Genomic DNA, 21,684 nt, shown 5'->3' on the forward strand with positions numbered 1-21,684 from the left:
AAATACTTGCGTCATGCTCTCCCCGGCTGCAAGACACGCCTTCACCAGAAATTATTTTTGCCAGGGACAGAGCCATCGGTGTACTCCAAGTGGAACTTGTAGTGGTGGGAGCAGGAAAAGCAGCAGCAGTAAGAGCAGGATTTGTTGAGCACCTAATGGGTGCGGTGTGTGGGAGGAGAACATGTCTACCAACTCTGTTGCATTGTATTTGCCCAAGCGCTCAGTACACTGCTCTGCACACAGTAACCACTCAGAAAATATTGACATTGTACTAGAAGCAGCATGGCTTAATGGATGGAGCCCGGGCCTCGGAGTCAGAAGGACCTGGGCTCTAATTCCGGCTCAGCCACATGTCTGCTGTGTGACTCTGGGCAAGTCACTTCACTTCTCTGGGCCTCAGTTACCTCATCTGGAAAATGGGGATTAAGAGTGTGAGCGCCACACAAGACAAGGACTGCATCCAAACTGATTAATTTGTATCTACCCCAGCGCTTAGAAGAGTGCTTTGATACATAGTAAGTGCTTAACAAGTACCACCATCATTATTATTACGGAAGTCCAGAACGATGAAGTGACATGAGTTTACACTAACTCTAGTCAGTGACACAATAAAAATGAAATCAATAATTCCACCAAATTTCTTTACGTATTTACAGGACAGCTAATAGGTGGTATTTTTTCACGCGGTACCTCTAGCTTTCCAAGACTTTCCCACCATCGTTCACAACATATCCCTGCAAGAATCAGATACCTGATTCTTTAATCTGTTAACAATTATCTAATTTAAAGACAGAGAATATGGAACTGGGCCTACAACCTACCTCTCTCCCTCTTCCCCTCCTGTCAGTTGAGACAGTTGCAGGGAGACTCCAGAGGTCTCCTTTGGCAGTGCGTATGGCTAAAGCTGGTTGCCCAGCTACTTGCCTTTCCGTCAGTTCAACCAGATCACAAGGGCGACCATCTCCCTTTCCTGCTTGTGGTAATCAAGGCCTCGCGTGATCAGCGGTCTACCAAAGGAGTAGGACCAGTTGCTCCTCCTCTCTGATGACTCCGGGTCTGCCACTTTGACAGGCTTTATCTACTGCAGAGAAGCAGCGTGGCTCAGTGGAAAGAGCCCATGCTTGGGAGTCAGAGGTCATGGGTTCGCAACCCGGCTCTGCCACTTGTCAGCTGAGTGACTGTGGGCATGTCACTTCACTTCTCTGTGCCTCGGTTACCTCATCTGTAAAATGGGGATTAACTTCAAGCCTCACGTGGGACAACCTGATTACCCTGCATCTACCCCAGCACTTAGAACAGTGCTCTGCATATAGTAAGCACTTAATCCAACATTATTATTATTACTGCTTCTAGAAAGATCCAAGTTAAGATTGCAAGCTGAGGGCAAGGAACGCGTCTACCAACTCGACTGCACTCTCCCAGGAGCTTGGCGCAGAGTTCTGCACAAAGAAATCACTCAATAAATACCAACTGCTTGACTGACTGTAAGTCTTGCTGCCGTCTCTCCTCCCTTGCATGTGTAGCCAGCCAAGGGCTAATGGGGAAGGAGCAGATTTGGGCTAGCTTTGTAAGCTGGCCCCCAGAAAAATCACCAGGGGCTGCTACCTTTCCTGAGCTCAGGGAAGCAGCAGTAACAGGGATAAGGACTTCTGCAGAATTTCGGTAAAGACACATGAGAAGGAATTATGAGGAATGGAGTACAGAAAGTTCTGATGTGGAACATTTTTGTGCACCCAAGAGGAATATATCACTGAAAAGCTATACAATTTTTAAAAATTTATAAAAGTTTTAAAATTTGGGAAGCAGTGTGACTTAGTGGGCCTTGAAGCCAGAGCACCAGGGTTCTAATCACAGTTCTACCACATGCCTGTTTGACCTCGGGCAAATCACCTAATTTCTCTAGGGCTCAGTTTTCTCAGTGGTAAATTGAGAATTCACAACCTGTTATCCCTCTTATGTAGGGCAAGGACTGTGTTTGACCTGATTAACTGGTGTTTACCCCAGGGCTTAGACTATTACTTGATGTATAGTGAGCGTTTAACTTATCAATCAATAGTAGAGAAGCAGCGTGGCTCAACGGAAAGAGCCCGGGCTTGGGAGTCAGGGGTCATGGGTTCGAATTCCGGCTCTGCTACTTGTCAGCTGTGTGACTGTGGCCAAGTCAATTAACTTTTCTGTGCCTCAGTTACTTCACCTGTAAAAGGGGGATTAACTGTGAGCCTCACGTGGGACAACCTGATTACCCTGTATCTACTCCAGTGCTTAGAAGAGTGCTCTGCACATAGTAAGCGCTTAACAAACACCAACATGATCATTACTATTATTTATTGAATTTTAACTATGCGCAGAGTACTCTACTAACCACTAAGGAGAGTACAATACAACAGAATTAACAGACATATTCCCTGCCCACAACGAGTTGACAGTCTACCATTAAAAAAGGATTTTAAGGTTTTCTGAATCCTGATTTAATCACAATCCTCTAAGTTGCCAGCCACTGCCACTAAAACCTCCTAAAACGCAATAATTAAAAAGAGTAATGATCAATATTCTGTGTGGAAGAGAAGTAATGTAAAAGCCATAGAATTTAAAGTTAGTAAGACTAATCCTAGATCTCTTTTCCTGCCTCCTGATTCTTCTTTGTCTCTTCTTTCATGCTCTCAACACTTAATATTCCTAATACTTCTTTCTCTGCATCGCTTGAAAATGTAACTGGGTGAGAGTGATAAGACAAAACTGTCCCATTATTTCTCCCATACTAATAGAAGAACTATAATCTCAGATTTAGTTCTTTTTATCTCTTTTTCAGTTTTTCCCCAGTTTCCTATTCTTCTTCCTTCATTCTTTATCTTCTCTTCTCTCCCCTTAGGCTCTCCAATACTCTCTCCCTTTCATTTTCTTCGACCTCTTCTTTCTTTCTCTTGTCTTCACCTTCTTAAAAAACCAACTTTAAAGCTAATTATTTAAGCTTCAGCCACTAGAGGGCAACAGGTTCACAAGGATAACCATCCTCCTTCAGCGAGAATCATATGCCTACAGAAATATTTATTTAGGGAATAAATATTTATTTATTTATTTATTTATTTATTTATTTATTTATTTATTTATTATTATTATTATTTATTTAGGGAAGCAGCATGGCTCAGGCGAAAGAGCCTGGGCTTCGGAGTCCAAGGTCATGAGTCGACTCCCCACTCTGCCACTTGTCAGCTGTGTAACTGTGGGCAAGTCACTTAACTTCTCTGTGCCTCAGTTACCTCATCTGGAAAATGGGGATTAACTGTGAGCCTCATGTGGGACAACCTGATTACCCTGTTTCTACCCCAGCGCTTAGAACAGTGCTCTGCACATAGCAAGTGCTTAACAAATACCAACATTATTATTATTTATGAAATATTTTAATCCCGAGACTTTACAAAATACATCAAGCCCAAATACCCAAGGCCCACAGTAACAAAAATACCTACTAGAAAAATGATTAGTAACATTAACCTCACAGAATGCCTTCACTGATCCTTTAGTAGCAGCAAGGAAGCAATTAATCAGGGTCATCAGGTTGTCCCACGTGAGGCTCACAGTCTTAATCCCCATTTTATGGATGAGGTAACTGAGACACAGAGAAGTGAAGAGACTTGCCCACAGTCACATAGCTGACAAGTGGAAGAGTCGGAATTCAAACCCATGACCTCTGACTCCCAAGCCCGGGCTCTTTCCACTGAGCCACGCTGCTTCTCATCTGTTACCACTGTAGCCACGGATCCACTACCAGAACGATTGCAGATGGAGGCGGGGTGTTCTGGGAGAGATGTGTCCACGTTGTCGCTATGGGTCAGAGACGACTCGACGGCATAAGACAAGATTGTAGCCATGTATGATTCTATCCCATCATCTAAGGTAGATTTACCTGATGTGGGCATGATCCAGATACCACAAAAAGTCATTTTAAAGTATTATTCATTCATGCTTTCTATACTTTTTAAAAAAAGATTACTTGAAATGTGTCAATACATTACTAAATTATTTGAAAGTTAGTGACATTATGAAATTACAAGCAACAGCATCTTATTCAAAATTCTCTTCTTACCCTCATGGGATGTATATCAGCATATGGAGGTTTTCCTTCAGCCATTTCTATCGACGTGATACCAAGGGACCAGATGTCTGCCACGCAGTTATAACCTATTTCTTGGATTACTTCAGGAGCCATCCAAAATGGTGTTCCTATCACAGTATTGCGTTTTGCCATTGTATCCTGGAATTAGAGTATACATTCACAATTAGAACAACTACTGTGAGACTTAAGATATCATCATGGCATTTCAATGCCATTATCATCATCATCAATGGTATTGACTGAGTGCTTACTGTGTTCAGAGCACTGTACTAAGCACTTGGGAGAGTATAATACAAGAGTTGACAGTCCCGTTCCCTGCCCACAACAATCTTACAGTCCAGAGGGGGAGACAGACAGGAATAATGATAATAATAATAATAATGAATATAAATGATTTATAACATGTAATGTGTTTGACAATACTCGGCAAAAAATAGTAATACCTAAACCCTAATACCTGATGATTCAAGCTAACTAGCTATTTTCCAATGTTTTGCAACAGCTGAGGGTGACAAGTCCAAGAACCATAAGCTCTGAAATCATCCATCTTCTCTCAACTGAAGGTCATGCTAGACCACTGCAAGAGAAGCAGTGTGGCTCAGTGGGAAGAGCCCAGGCTTGGAAGCCAGAGATCATGGGTTCTAATCCCAGCTCCACCACTTGTCACCTGTGTGACTTTGGGCAAGTCACTTAACTTCTCTGTGCCTCAGTTGACTCATCTGTAAAATGGGAACTAAGACCGTGAGCCCCACGTGGGACAACCTGATCACCTTGTGTTTCCCCTGGCTCTTAGAACAGTGTTTGGCACATAGTAAGCCCTTAACAAATACCATCTTTATTATTATAAGAGTACCAACTTCTCCACTCTGCCAGGCTAATCACAAGTACTGAGATGATACTGGTTACTGAAAAGTGTAATAATAGTGATAATGGTATTTGTTAAGCGCTTACTATGTGCCAGGCACTGTACTATGCAGTGGGGTGGATACAAGCAAAATGGGTTGGACAAATTCCCTGTCCCAGGTGGGGCTCACAATCTCATTCCCCATTTTACAGATGACGGAACTGAGAAACAGAGAAGTGACATGTCCAAGGTCACCCAACAGACAAGTGGCAGAGGTGGAATTAGAACCCAGGACCTTCTGACTCCCAGGCCCATGCTCTAATCCAGTACGCCATAATGCGTGTCATCCCCTAGAAACACCAACTATTTTTGATGAAGTGATTCTGCAGATTATAATTCAGCTTTCACAGCCACTAGATCGCTTCCCTTTTTCCTGAATCTGCACACAGACTCGCAAAAGAAAACAGTTACTGTGGCAGAACGTGGGCTCGAGATAACTCTGTACTAAAATCCATACCAAAATCATTCATTTGTCTCAGAAGTTGTACAAAAATTTCCATCACATCATCCTAGTTAATGTGTATCCGAAACCCAAAGCCCACTCTCCATAAATATTTGTCTAAAACAAATACACTGACTTTAAGCATTTCTGCTATGTTTTCAAAGACATTAGACTTACTGTTAATTGGCCAGCCACTCCAAAATCTGCTAGTTTTGCATGTCCTTCTGTATTGAGGAGGATGTTTCCAGCCTTGATGTCTCTGTGTATTTTTCTCATGAAGTGCAAATATTCAAGTCCTTTCAAAGTAGATTTAAGAATGGTTGCAATTTCATCTTCTGTGAGCTGTAAAAAAAAAATCCTTTTTTACATAAACTATAATCTATGAAACAAGGTTTGGCCCTTTCATGTGTATCATCGTTATCGATGGTATTTACTGAGCACTTACTATGTGCAGCAGCACACTGGACTAGGCGCTTGGGAGACAGCAATACCAGAGCGTTGACAGGCACATTCCCTGAATACCCTTAAAATTTTTAAATAATTACAGTTGTGGGTAGGAAAGCATTATCATGGAATCTCACATGTTTTCTAACGTCCATTAACTGCTTAAGGTGGCCTCAGAAGGGACTAGCATGGATTATTTTTCCTATTCTAATCCTCTTTCTAATTAAAAAATAGACTCAAGCAATGCCACATTGATCCAGTGCAATATTCTGCTGCAAAAATTCCAAAAAATACTTGTTATATGATGGTTGTCTTTCTCGACACTCAACAGCATGGAAGTGCCGGGCATAACATCCCTGACTTTTTTCCTAATCCGACTATACTACTGATTAATCTACCCAAGATTTCTTGATACAATTAATGTTCTCTGATTCCACAAATTCAGTGGCAATGAATTTAATATGCTTTCATCTATAACAGGGAAAAAGTATGCTTTTTGTTTAAAACCTAATACCGTCAAATTTCAGTGATGTACTGGCAATGTGAAATTTGGCAGGTGACAATTCCAGGTTCACTTCATGACTGCCAAATTCTTCATAATTTCCTTCTCAGCTTTCACCATTCTATACTGAAGAATCCTAACGTTTTCAGTCAATAATGGCACAGAAGTTTTTTCACTACCTCGATAACACTGATAGTCCTTTTTTGTATGCTCTCTACTCCTATTACAACCTTCTTAAGATATTAGAACTAGAATTTCCTAATGATACGGAACAATTTTTTTGGTATTCTGGACCGCCGCTGCATAATGCTCTACCGTTTCATATCTCCTACCTTCAAGCCATCCACCACATGGCTGACCTGCCTATCCCTTAAACTCGATAAGTCAAATGTCCTCTTCTAAGTCTCCTCTATTTCCTAATTTTCCTGTCACTGCCAACCAAATTACCATTTTCTCTGCCCCAGAATCTTGCAATCTTCATGTCTGCTCATTGTGGGCAGGGAATGTTTCTGTTTATTGTTATATTGTACTCTCCCAAGCGCCTAGTATAGTGCTCTGCACACAGTAAGCGTTCAATAAATACAATTGACTGACTGACTGATTGTCCTGATTCAGGCCCTCATCACCTTCAAGGCAGATTACTCTAACAGCTTTCCGACTGGTCTCCCCGACTCCTCCTTTCATTATAGCCTACATATAACTTCTTATACATAATTCAGAAGGCCTCACTCCCCTCCTCGAAAATGTCACGAGGCTCCTAATATCTGTTTCTATAAAGAAAAACTTCCAAGCCCACCCCCTGGCTGTGTTCTGCCCTTATGTGCCCCCTTCTGACCCCTTGCTCACACCATCTCCAGGGCCTGTACCTCCATTTCCACTTCAGCCCTGCCCACCTTCAAATCTCACCCTCCTAAAATTCCATCTCCTCCTACAAGCCTGCCCCAAGTAATTTCATTCATTCACTCATTCAATCATATTTATTAAGCACTTACTGTGTGCAGAGCACTGTACTAAGCACTTGGGAGAGTAAAATACAGCAAGAAACAGTCACATTCCCTGCCCATAATGGGGTTACAGTCTAGAGTTGGGGAGAGAGACATCAATACAAATAAATAAAATTACAGATATATATATATAAGTGCTGTGGGACTGGGAGAGGGGAAGACCAATCAGTACCCTGATTCTTTTACTCTCCTCAGCTAAGTACACCTCTCTATTTATTAATGCCCATCCTCAGCACTTGTGCATATGTAAATACTGGGTATTTCTGTGTCACTATCCCCAGTATGGTGTAAGCTCTCAGGGGACAGAGAAGATGCTTTAGAATGTGCACTCCCTATGTATTACTACCAGAGATGTCAACTTTTCATTTTGAGCACAGGAGCAAGTAGGATCATAGACTTTAGGGGACATCCGAGCCCTGGAAGGGGACGGTTTCAAAGAGCTGATAGCCAGAGAGTACCCATTTGGGAGTCTTTAAGCTGTAACTGGGAGCTCTCAGACCTTGGCTGAGAGTCTAGCTCCAAAAACCTTGGAGGCCAATTACAGGGCATGGATGGCAATACTATTCCAGTCATTGGCTTCAAGGAACTCCATCAGCTCTTTGCTTTTAAACCATCACCGTGTTCTAATTCAGTTCATACTCTTCACTTCTCCCCCCAGAAATCTAACTGTACTCTGTGACTTTTTTGCCTCTGATTCACTGTTCATGCTTTATACCTACCTGGAACTCCTTCCCTATTCTAGCTTACCAAACCATCATGATCTTCCTAAAAAAAAACAAAACACTTCAATCAATCTACAATACTGAGCACTCTGCACACTGTAATATTCAAGTTTTTTTATGGCATTTAAGCACATACTATGTGCCAGGCACTGTACTAAGCGCTGGGGTGAATATAAACTGATCAGATTGGACTCAGTCCATGCCCCACATGGTGCTCACAGTCTTAATCCCCATTTTACAGAAGAGGTAACTGAAGCACAGAGAAGTTAATCGACTGGCCCAAGGTCACATAGTAGACAAGTGGCAGAGCCAGGATTAGAACTCAGGTCCTCAGACTATCAGGCCTGTGCTCTATTCATTGGCCATGATGATAGACACTGACTGACTGAATCCCTACTGTGGGTAGTGTGCTTACATTAAGTGCTTTGAAAGCATTCAATAAAAGTAAAAGATGTGGTCCCCATCCTCAAGGAGCTTTCCAACTTGTTCAGTAGGCATTCCCCCATCAATGCCCCCATCTTTCCCTGCTTTTGCAACCACACCACCCATCTCAGCATGTGGGTGTTTAGCTCTCTGGTACTTATTTAATTTCTAACTCATTTCTTGTACCTGTGTATAAATTGCATCCATTGTATCTATGTCATTTCCCTTTTGCTTATCACAGTTTTGGTGATGTCTTCTCTCCCATTAAGTTTTAAATTCTGCAAATGCAGGAGCTATGTCTACTGAATGTCCCAGCAACACCACATATAAAACTGTGGACACAGAAAACCATCAATAAAGGTTGTTGCTATATCAATGAGGATGATTTGAGAGAACAGCTGACAGTGACTAAGAACTCTTTCCCAACATATGACTGATATCTTTGCTGTTATTAGGGAAGAGCCTCTAGAGCTACCGATTTTGAGTTTCAACCCTAGCCCCTGTTGAATTTACTGCTCGCCTTGAGAAAGAGTTGCAATGAGTAAAGGAGATGATGTTACTGCCTTGACACAGAGTTAACGCTACACTATGCTCCCTGGCCTTGTACCATTTTGATAATCTACATTTCCATGAAAGCTCTGGTAAGCTTGCAGGGGGAGAAATAGAAGCCAAGGACACAGTGAGGTACAAATTGGCAAAGTAACAGGTAATAGCTGCTGGAGGAACAAATTTCCAGTCAATCAGTCAGTCGTACTTATTGAGCACTTACTGTGTACAGAGCATTGTACTAAGCACTTGAGAAAGTACAATATCACAATAAACATATATATTCCCTGCCCACAATGAGCTCATTTCTGACTTGCTAAGCTCTCTTCCTGTCCTTCACCCAAAAGTCACCAACGGTGTGAGAAATGAGTAGGGAGGGAGAGAGAGGGCATATATGATATGACTTATTCCTATTTCTGGCTTTTTAATACCCAGTACTCTTCTGGGTGTGCCTAGTCTTTTTTATGGTATTTATATATCTTACTATATAGCAGACATTGAACTAAATGTCTAGGTAAATACCAGCTAAAAGGGTTGAATAATAATAATAATGTTGGTATTCGTTAAGCGCTTACTATGTGCCGAGCACTGTTCTACGCGCTGGGGGAGACACAGGGGAATCAGGTCGTCCCACGTGGGGCTCACAGTCTTCATCCCCATTTGACAGATGAGGTAACTGAGGCCCAGAGAAGTGAAGTGACTTGCCCACAGTCACACAGCTGACAAGTGGCGGAGCCGGGATTCGAACCCATGACCTCTGGCTCCAAAGCCCGGGCTCTTTCCACTGAGCCACTCTACTTTAACATGGTTCATGTTCCACATGGGGCTCACAGCCTTAATCCCCATTTTACAGATGAGGTAACTGAGGCACAGAAAAGGTAATTGATTTGCCCAAGGTCACACAGCAGATGAGTGGTGGAGCCAGAATTAGAACCCAAATCCTTCTGACTCCTAGGCCCTTGCTCTATCCAGAGGGCCATACTGCTTCCCTGTTTCTACTGCTCAAAATAGGCAGAGGCAAAAAAAGTCAAATTATAAGTGGTAGGCTTTTCTCTCCTACAGTGACAGTCATCTTTGACTATCAATCCAATTTATATAAAGCACAAACAAAGAATAGGAATTACATTTCCTTTTTGGTCTTTCCACTCATTCTCCCCTTAAAGGAGATGGTGAATGATAATGTATTTTTGGGGTCTACAAAGTATCCTGTTTGCCAAATTAAACTTCAATTGATTTTAAAGATTAGGAAATGAACAGGTTAGGTGATTTGCCTTAGGACAAAGAGAAAATCTTGACCAAATGGAGTACCTCGATGCTATTTGTAAGTCTCAAAATATTGTTTCTCTTTCGATGAAATCTATGAAGAATTAAGACTATTTGAATAAAGGATGCATTTCATATGCAAGCTCTTGGTATTTGCTACTTTTGTGGAGTTTAATAAGACCTCTTTACACAGTATGAATCCGAACTTTATTTCTACCCTGTAATAAAGGCAAAACCCTGAGAAAGAACTACATTTTCAAGTCATTTGAATCTCGTTTGATAATCTTTAGCCAAATGAACCTTGAATGAAACAGTGCCGTAATCAAGAATGGAAATAAACTTCATAGCTAAGCATGATATGCTAAAAGACAGAAGTCAGCATCTGGTTTAAATATTGGTATGAAGACATTGGCTTATATAGAAAGGTTCTCATTGTTCAAAAACAAAAAGATGGTTTTGATAGGATTTGGTACTTTAGTTACTTTTGTTTCTACAGTCATATGATTAGTGTAATAATATGATTCATTTAATATGTCATTCTTTCTCTGCATGGTTTTGATAAAAAAGCACCCACCAAATTGTCTGACGGGCACATACACAAAACATTAAAAATAACAGTGTAATAAAAGCATAAAATGTCAGGAAAATGAGCTCAAATGAAATTCCTGTGAATTTCCACAACCATTACTAATCTTGATATTCTATAAACCTTGGATCACGTGACTCAAAACACATCTTTTGGAAGTATCTGATCGTTTTCAGTGTGCAAGTAAGGCACCCATTATAATGACAAACAAATATACTTAACATTAAATATTGGAATGCCAGAGTTTTATGTTACTCGCATCCAATGGTTCAATAGTCACTGCTCTTGAATCATCAACAAAGGATTTCTTCAGTAGTATCATTTCTTTCCAGCATTTGCAAATGATATCCTGAATATGACCCATCTTGCTCTGCATTGAGCAGAAACTCATATTCACTGGCTTCAAGACTCTCCACCAACTTTCTCCAGTTGATGTGTCGGCTCACTTACCCCATTATTCCCCAGGCTCACATTCTTCACTCCCCAAGGCCTAGTTTCTAACTGTACCTCACTCCTGACTCTCTTGTCCCCAAGTTCTTGCCCTGGAACTACCTCCCACCTTTGACCCAAAATCCTCCAGACCAAAGTTACCCCTATCTTCCTCATCCAGGAAACCTCCACGGATTCATTTCCAACACCTGAAATTGTACCATTCCCACAGCCACTCTTAAAATGTCCATACTAATCCCACATTCAGCACTTATGTATTTACGTGCATTCAAATGTACATTTTCACTATCTTTTCGGCTACTGAACTCTGACATATCTGTGCTCCTGTCTGTTACATCTTTCCTCCTACCCCCATCATTCGAAAATAATTTATGTCTGCCTATTGATCCTATTAGATTGGAAGGCCTTTGAGCAGGGGGATTTAGAATAAGGCTCTGCATTCAGTGGACGCTCACACGCCACTGAATGAGTGGCAATCGAGGAAGAAAGGTAAATCCTTCCCTTTACCTCTACATCTTTCTTCCCCCTTTCCCTGGTCTCTTCCTTTGTGTCCCCTTCCACTTCTCCCTCCCCTTTCACTCTGCCACATTCTCTCCACTTAAGGTGACAAGGTTCCTGATCACTTAAATGAAGTAACTGTTTTAGGAATCCTTAATACCAACATTTTAATCACCAACTTGAGCTCCCGAAGACATGACTTTCACTCCTAAGTTAAAAGTGACCACTAGAATTAGACTCGTGAAGTACAGCATAAATCGAAGACAGGGTGGTCTACTTGTCAGTATCCGCAGGCAGGCCATATCACCTGTATTGGCTTTAGTGTATGGAATAATAATAATTATGTTGTTTGTTAAACACTTATTATGTGCCAGGCTGGGATAGCAAGGAAATGACACAGGTTTACCAGTCCCTGTAGGAGTTATCACTTTTTCTTTTTATGGTCTCTTTTAAGCATTTACTATCAGGTTGGACGTAGTCCCTGTCCCTCAGGGGACTCACAGTCTAAGCGAGGGCCATAAAAATTGAAAGTACCAGGAATGATATTGCTCTTCAGTGCTGGCAAGATTCTAGACAGAGTTCTCCTGTAGCGGCTACAGAAGAACATTCATTTTGTACTCCCAGTATTTAAGAGCTGCTTGAGACCACAACAGGTTACTGCTGCCCGTTAGACAGTAAGAGTAGAATTTATTGAACACCTACTTGGTAAGGTGTACTGTACTGAGTGCTTGGGAAGCTCTGAATAACAAAGTGATCTGTGCCCTGGCAACAAGGAACTCACACGCTAATGAGGGAGACAAACATGAAAATATTTACAACACTATCAATATAAATTTTACATAGTATTTGTTAAATGTTTACTATGTAATGGACATTGTTCTAAATCCTGGGATACATACTAGTCAATTTCATTGGACCCGATCCCTGTTCCGCATGGGGCTCACAGTCTAAACAAGAGGGAGAACAGAAGACCTGAGGCTCAGAGAAGTGAAGCGACTTGCCTGAGGTCATACAGCAAGCAACTGACAGAGCCGGGATTCGAACAGGTCTTCTGACTCGACTTGTTACTCATGAGCAAACGTTAAGTGCTACAGAGAGTGTAAATACATTCAAAGAGCTAGAGATGGCTGAAGGGGTACGGCACAGGATGCTCGGACATTCACTGAGGAAAGCTTATGAGAGGAGGTGGGATTTGGGGAGGGCTTTGAATGTGGGGAGAGCTGTAGCTAGTAAGAGAAGGTGGGGCTTGGGGAGGGCTTTGAATGTGGGGAGAGTTGTAGCTAGTAAGAGAAGGTGGGAATTTGGGGAGGGATTTGAATGTGGGGAGAGTTGTAGCTTGTGAGAGAAAGTGGGATTTGGGGAGGGCTTTGAATGTGGAGAAAGCTGTGACCTGTCTGATGTGTGGAGAGAAGGAGTTCCAAGCTGGGGGAACAGCATGAGTGAGGGGATGGAGGTGGGAGAATCGAGACTTAGGTTAGAGGTTGGCTTGGAAGGAGCAATGGTCAGGGAACAGCGGGTGAAGAGAGCAGATAGAGCCACATGATGGAGAGCCTTGAGACGAAGCGTGAGGAGTTTTTGTTTGATTCAAAGAGACCCAGAGAGCCACTGGCAGGGTTTCAAGAGAGTCAAGATACGGGTTGAAGATACGGGTTGAGATACGTTTCAGGAAGACGATCTGCGGAGCAGCAGCATATAGTGTAGTGTGGACGGAGGAGAGGCTGGAGGCTGGGATTTGGCCATCCTGAAACCATTATTTTCCTGAATATTTTCTAACACCCCTCACCACGTCAACCCAACTGCTTACCTTAGCCCTTATGTATTTAGCCACATCCTCAGTACTTAGCTCAATAATCAAGTGTACTACTCAATTACGTCTTCAGCTGCTCTGCCCTGACAATTATGCTACTACCTGTTGTAACCTTGTTCTTACTCCTGATCCCTATCTGGGTAAATAAGGTACATCTGCCTGCCTTCCCCTATTTGATTACTGTAAGCAACCTAAGGGATCTTATCTTTTGCCTCTGCTGTACTCTCCCAGCTGCTCAGTAAAGAGCTTTGGACAAAGTGTCTAATAAACATGAACAATAAATCAAATAAAATAATAAAATAAAAGGAAGGAAAGAGAGAGGAGACAGAGGAGAGAGAGAAGAGAGAGAGAGAGCAATCTTCTTAATAATTAATTAGCAAAGATAGTTTAAATAGCCAAGTCAGAACTGAATGGGCTTGTTTACATCCTGCAAACCCAAAAGGAGAGAGAGGAGACAAAGGGGACAGAGAAAGAGAGAGAGCAATCTTCTTAATAATCAACCAGCAAAGATGGTATAAGTAACCAAGTCAGAACTGAATGGGCTTGTTTACATCCTGCAAACCCAGAAGGACAGAGAAAATTGAAAATTTACAAGTCTGAAATGGCCCAGAACTATATTTCTATATTTATTAAGCACTTACTATGTGCCACGTACTGTTCTAAGCACTGGGGTAGATACAAGGTAATCAGGTTGGGCTCACAATCGTAATCCCCATTTTACAAATGAGGCAACTGAGGCACAGAGAAGCTAAGTAATGATGGTATTTGTTAAGCGCTTACTATGTGTCAGGCACTGTACCAAACAATGGAGTGGATACTAGCTGGACACAGTCCCTGTTCCATATGGGGCTCACAATCTCAATCCCCATTTTACAGATGAGGCAACTGAGAAGTGAAGTGACTTGCCCAAGGTCACGCAGCAGACGTGTGGTGGAGCCAGGACTAGAACCCAGGTCCTTCTGACTCTTAGGCCATTGCTCTATCCATTAGACCATGCTGCTATGGAGTACAAATGACAGCCACAGTCTCCACAGCTTCCTCTTCGACCTCCCATCCTCTCTGTCTTCCCATTTCCATCTTTTTATCTCCGCTCCACTAGCACCTCAGCCTTTCTGTCTTTCCCTGAGTCACAAGACCGATAGGACCTCTCTCCTCCACCACACAGAAGGCCAGGATTCTTGAGGCTACAGAGGGAATGGGTTTCTTCTCCACTGCTCCTCCACCCTACCATCCTCAGCCATGCTCATCCTCCCTGGGGAACAATAATAAATAAGAATAATAACTGTGGTATTTGCTGAGCATTTACTATGTGCCAGGCACTGTACTAAGCGCTGGAGTGGATTCAAGCAAATCGGGTTGGACTCAGTCCTTGTTCCACATGGGGCTCCCAGTCTCAATCTCCATTTTACAGATGAGGTAACTGAGGCACAGAAAAGTTAAGTGACTTGCTCATGGTCACACAGCAGACAAGTGGTGGAGTCAGGATTAGAACCCATGACCTTCTGACTCACAGGCCCAGGCTCGATCCACTACAATATGCTGCTCTGCCACATATCTATGAGGGTTGTGTGCCTGGCTAAGAGAAAAATAACAAGCCCTTGAACAGGAGGACTGTAATCTAAGGAGTCAACAAGACAATTATTTTTAAACTGATACTAGGTGGGAAAGAGGAAAGGACAGGGAAAGGATTGAGGCTTTGTGCACATATTTGTGTGAGAGACATAGAAGGAAGTCATCAACATCACTGCTTGGGAGAGTACCAGAGAAGCAAGACACATAGTCACTGCCACCCAGGAGTTTACAATCCAATGTGGAGGACAGGCTGACAAAAATTATTAATAAACTGGGCAGGAAGGAGGACAAGGATGCCCTTATTAAAAATTACAGACCTCCGGAAACCAAAGAGCGAGCAACTTAAGGCATGCTAAATCTGCAAAGATTGTTTTGCTTGCTAAAGATTCAATCTACCCAATAATGCTTGTTTTTCAGCTGCTTTGTGGCTAAAATTGTTTTAAACGTCATCACTTCTGAGAAGAAGAGTATTCAGTGAAGAGGATGCCAGATATTTTGGAGGGAGAAGAAAGATAGTGCAGCTAAAAATCCTTGAGGCAACTCGTTTTTCCAAAAGGTCAAAGTTATGAGAGATAACAGCAATAAAATGTTTATGGAATTCATCCAGAAAAATACACGAGCAAAAGCTCTTTTCAACAGGAAAATAATGCAGTACATTAGGAAGCTTTACCATGATACCATACCACCAAAACAGAGGAATGTTCCTTTATGTGAAATCTGGATTGCACATGTCTAGCTGAAATATAAGATTAATACGCTATCATAAAATTCCCCAATTCAGCAGTTTAATAGGAAAGATTTCACTGCTTACATCATATGTAAATACGCATATATAAATACACACACATATACACACACCCAGATTCTAATTTCTTGATCTGAAGAAAAAAGAGAACCGATATTATACTGTGAAAATGGTCAAGGGATAGACATCTAAAATTCTTTACCACATTAAAAGATTTCTGAAAGGAGATCAGAAAAGCATTCTATATATGGAGTCATAAATCCTGTAGGAACCAGTATCTATTACACAAAGGGGAAACATTAAGCAATGAAGTGATTGGGAATGTCAAAGACCAATCAGTCCAATAACGAAGAAGAAAATGCAGGCATTGGAAGCCCATTTACCCAGCGGGGAAAGAAATCTGCCCATATCAAAAGGAATACTGTAATAACAAAGGGATAAAATAACCCAAGCAATTTCAAACTCCCTAAATGACTCAGATAAAAAACAACTAAGAGATTGAAGTGTTTTCACAGCACAGTGTGCTTGGACCTAAGTCAGAAAGAATGCTACTTGACTGTTTCAGTGTACTGAAACTCCTCTAAAAAGTCAACCTCAGGAGCTCAGGATCCAAGACCACATCAAAAGTGGGGTTCAGCCTTATTAAGGATATCCCCATGATCTCCCAAAGCTGGGACACAAAGAACTTCTGTCATGTTACAGGGTTTGGGAAAGGGATTCCCATTCCCCTGGACCCGTGCAGAGTTGAAGGGCAGAAATGGGGGGGGGGAGGGGGGAATGTCCATGTCAGACCCACACTAAGCCAAATAGGACTCTAGCCAAGCACCCCATGATAGTCACCATTTATGATGTTTGTACATTTGCAGCATCATCATTTATTTATTCAGTGATATTTACTGAGCAGCCCCTACAGTGTGCAAAACACTGTATTAAGCACTGAGGCAGAATATAGGAAAGGCTAAACTGGGCACAATCCATGGCCCCAGGATCTATGAATGAGGGGAGTTGAGGTGGAGAGGCGATGGACCCCAGGAAAGACTGGAGGGCTTTAAAAGCAGAGAAGGCTCTGTGGGGTCCTCAAACCTCTGCAGGCTGCGGCCACCTGAGAAGCACTCTGGCGTAGTGGATAGAGCCCGGGCTGGGAGACAGAAGGTCAAGGGTTCTAATCCCAGCTCTGCCACATGTCTCCTGTGTGACCTTGAGCAAGTCACTTCACTTCTCTGGGCCTCTGTTACCTTATCTGTAAAATGGGGATTGAGACTATGAGCCCCACTTGGGACAGGGAATGTGTCTAACCTGATTTCACTGTACCAACCCAACGCTTAGGACAGGACCTGGCACATAGTAAGTGCTTAAATACCACAATTATTATTATTATTATTATTCTCTGCTGGCAAGGGAGCAACCTGAGGTCAGGTGGCGCATCAACTACTCCCAGTCCCCAACCAGCCGGGGTGGTAGAGGAAGGAGGGTGACTGTGAGCCCCATGTGTGACAACCTGACTACCTTGTATCTACCCCAGTTCTTAGAACAGTGCTTGGCACATAGAGAGTGCTTAAATACTATAAAAAAAAGGAGAAAGGATACACTGACTGCTTGGGCAGCATGGCCTAGGGCCTTGAAGTCAGAGGACCTGGGTTCTAATCTCAGCTTTGCTATGTGTCTGCTGAATCATCATGGGCAAGTCATCTTTCTTCTTTATGCCTCATTTACCTCATCTGGAAAATGGGGATTAAATCCTACTCCCTTCGACTTAGACCTTGAGACCTGTGTGGGACAGGGACTGTGTTCAACCTGATTATCTTATATCTACCCCAGTGCTTAGAAATTATTATTATTATTATTTTGCAGGCCGCAGGTCCCCTTTGTAGAGCCATTATTCTGGTCAAAGACAACGTGGCTGACAGACTCTCTGGCAGGACCATAAACACGTAGACCTCACAGACAATATTTATCCAGGACCCCTCTGGACTATAAGGTCACTGTGGGCAGGGAATGTGTCTATTTGTATTGTGCTCTCCCAAGCTCTTAGTACAGTGCTCTGTACTGTACAGTAAGTGCTAAACTTAGAGTAAGCGCTTAACAAATTCCATAAAAAAAAAAGAGGAGAAAGGATCCAGACTGCTGGGCAGCATGGCCTAAGGCCTTGGAGTCAGAGGACCTGGGTTCTAATTCCGCCTTTCTTACACTAAGCTTTCAGTAAATACAATTGAATGGGTGAATGAATGACCCATTGACTGCATAGCCTGATGAACCTCTAGTGCAGTCCTTCCCACAGCTTCTTAAGAAGGAAGTTAGAAAATCTTCTCACTCCTTCTCCCTTTATTCCCATTACTGTTAGAGCCTTGGGGGAGACACTTTCTCCAATATATCAAGAGCAACAGCAGAATGTAGCCATTGGTAAATTGAGCACCTAGGGTTAGCACTGTATTAAGTCTTTAAGAGAGTACAAAAGAATTTGTATACATGATTCTTACAGTCCAGAAGGGAAGACAGACCTCAAAGTAAATTGCAGGCTGGAGGTAGCAGTACAGTTTAAAATACGTAAAGTGCCATGGGGGGACGTGAGTACTTAAATGCAGAGGTTGTAGAGAAGAGCTCAAGAGACATTTGGGGCAATATGAGAGGAGAAATCAATCAAGGAAGGCCTCCTGGAGGAGTGACAACTATAATAGGGCTTGAAGATGGGAGAGGCATGGTCTGTTAGATGTGACAGGGAAGAAGGTTGAGGAAGAGACATAATGATACCTGACCGAGTGTGAAGTAGTGTGACTGAGGGAGTTGACTGGCTTGCAAGGAAATGCAGAGTGTGAGCTGGAGTGCAGCATGAGAGGAGAGTGGATAAGTAGTTATATTTATGGAGTTGCTGATTAAGTACATATTCTACCACCAACATAGCAACTCCACATAGCAAAAACAGCATTTTTTTTTTAGTTTTTCTCCTTAAGTTCTCCTCCCTGCCCATTTTACCTATCACCAAATATGAACAGACTTGTCATCTGTGGTAATGTGATGCCTCCTTATTCATCACCCCACACATCCAATCCATTGCCAAGCTTCCTGCCACTTTTTTCTATGTAACCTAACCCTATATTCCCATTATGTTAAACCAGACTATAATTAAGTCACCATCATTACCAGAATTACTCCTACCACCTCCCCCAGAGCTCCCTACTTCCAGCCTCTTCCCTCCTCCTGTCTACCCAACATCCTGAAAAAATCCCAATTCAATCATGTTACAAACATTCCAAAATCCCTCTGGTGACTTTCTGCTGCCTATTGTACAAATAACAAATCTCTGTCCAAGAGCTTCAAAACACCCTTCTACCCACTCCTCCAAAACTTCCTATCCTTATTCATCTTTCCCAACATTCCCACTCTCTCCACTCTGGCCAGAATATCCCCCGGACAACCTTTCCAACATTTTTTCCAGTTGTCACTTCTCCGAAACCTGTTTCCTTCCCTTCACCTTCCAAGTCCCTTCGGTCTTTAGAATTTGGATTAAAATCAATTTTTATCAAATCCATGTTTTTTAAGGGTATTTGTTAAGTGCTCACTACGTGCCAGGCACTGCACTAAGTGCTAGGGTAGAGACACGCTCATCAGGTTGGACACGGTCCAGGTCCCGCATGGGGCTCACAGACTTAATCCCCATTTACAGATGAGGTAACTGAGGCACAGAGAAGTGAAGTGACTGGCCCAAGGTCACACAACAACCTTTCATGAGAAACCTAGAATCATCCATCCACATACTCTGTCAAACAACCTGAAAGCTCTCTGATCTCAGGGAGTTGGGGACTTCCAGTATGGGCAAGGAATCGAATGTTGGAGAACTGAGAACCAGGTAGAATGAGAAGGAACATTTTAGAGGATCAAAAAACACAAGCTGAGGAGGAGTGGTTGGAGAAAGGTAATGGGAAGAGAAGCAAGTGGCCTTGAAAGCATCAGTAAGGAGCTCTTGGCTGATGTAGAGTGAGATCAGATGGACAAGAATTAGAACTTTATGAAAGGTGGAGAGAAGTGTGCTGAGATGTTTTAAGAGGATGATCCAAGCAGTAGCCTAAAGTATAGTAGAAGTGGGGGGTGAGGGAATGAGAGAGTAGTGTGAACGAAGTGAGAAGAGAACTTGGAACAGGTCGGTAGGTATTTGGATGGAGTCCATGGGAAGGATCCAGAAAATATGGCAGAAGAGGCAGGAAATGAAACTGAGAAGTCAGAAAGGCACTAGTAAAACCAGTGAGTACACTCAGCTCTACCATAACCGATTTTTTTCAATATTCATTTTAGCTAAAACATGTTTCAAGAGCTAGGAAACGTCCTGCCAACAAGGCCTTTTGAGCTCAGCATGTCACATGATCGAAGAAACCGCTTGGGCATATACGCACTGGATCAGAATGGGTGAGTCTTTTTTAAATACAAAGTTTTGAAAAAAAATGCAACCGTCACATTTGAAGAGAATTGAGTGCATCGTGTCATTGAAGCCACAATCTGATAGGGTTTCAACAAAAAGGGAGAGGCCTCCACCTCAGAGCAATGGGGAAAATGGCGAAAGAGGTAAAGGGAATTGAAAGGGGTGAGAAGGACATGGAGCAATTATTCCAGAGGTTCGTGCCTGGCAGTTCCGATTTCACCAACCAAGTAGTCGGCGAGGTTGTCATGAATTGCAGGGGGCAGGGAGCAGAGGAATGAGTTGAAGGTTTGGAATATTTGGTAATGGCTGAAGGGGGTAGAGGTTCCAGGAAAGAAAAGAGATGCTGTGGAGCAGAATTATGGCAGGTTAGGGGAAATCTGAAGAGGCAGAAGGTGGCTCGAGAGAGGAATGGAGGAAATGGACTCGGTATGATCCAAGGTTGGAGGCTGATGGTGCGAGAGAGATGGAGGGATGTGGGGAGAAGGGAATTGAGTTGGTGGAGATGGCAGTACCCTCCCTCTGGCCTGGAAGTCCCTGCCTCCTTCATGTCTGACAGACCACTACTCTCTATACCGTCAAGGCCTTATTAAAATCCTACCTTCTCCCAGAGGCCTTCCCCAGCTCTCATTTCCCCTTACTCCCTCTCCCTTCTGTGCTGCCCTGGCACTTGGATATGTAGCCGTTAAGCACTTGGCATTCTCCCTACCCTCAGTCCATAGCACTTATGTACATATCTGTAATTTATTTCAGTGTCTGTCTCCCCCTCTAGACTGCAGGCTCCTTGTTGGCAGGGACCATGTCTACCACCTCTGTTGTATCAGACCCTCCCAACTGCTTAGCACTGGGCTCTTTGATCAGTAAGGACTCATTCATTCCTTCATTCAATCGTATTTATTGATCACTTACTGTGTGCAGAGCACTGTACTAAGCATTTGGGAAAGTACGATACGACAATAAACAGTGACATTCTCTGCCCACAACGAGCTCACAGTCTAGAATGGGGGAGACAGACATCAATCCCAATAAATAATATTATGCAGGTGTGGATTTAAACACCATGTGACTGGAAGATGGGTCAGGTCCATGAGAGGTGTGATAACCCGGGATTAGTGAGTCCAGGAGTCAGAGTGGAGGTTGAAGGATCAAGAGCAAGGTAAAAGGTTAAATGGATGTGGTCAGATAGTGGTACGTCAGAGGTGGCGTGATTAGGGATAAGAGCGCAATATGCAGAGGAGGTAAACTAAAGTGTGT

The 21,684-nt window shown here is 42.8% G+C and overlaps 1 protein-coding gene across 1 annotated transcript in view; it reads right to left on the bottom strand.

The window, feature by feature from the left end:
- STK3 (serine/threonine kinase 3) overlaps positions 1 to 21,684 on the bottom strand; it is a 325,768-nt gene that overhangs the window by 236,342 nt on the left and 67,742 nt on the right. The window contains exons 5-6 of the mRNA XM_029063333.2: positions 5,638 to 5,802; positions 4,085 to 4,252 (exon numbers count right to left, since the gene is read on the bottom strand). Coding sequence (XP_028919166.1) covers positions 4,085 to 4,252; positions 5,638 to 5,802 — 333 coding nt within the window. The remainder of the gene's footprint in view (positions 1 to 4,084; positions 4,253 to 5,637; positions 5,803 to 21,684) is intronic.

Source organism: Ornithorhynchus anatinus, chromosome 4 (genome assembly GCF_004115215.2).
Source record: "Ornithorhynchus anatinus isolate Pmale09 chromosome 4, mOrnAna1.pri.v4, whole genome shotgun sequence".
Lineage (NCBI taxonomy): Eukaryota > Metazoa > Chordata > Mammalia > Monotremata > Ornithorhynchidae > Ornithorhynchus > Ornithorhynchus anatinus.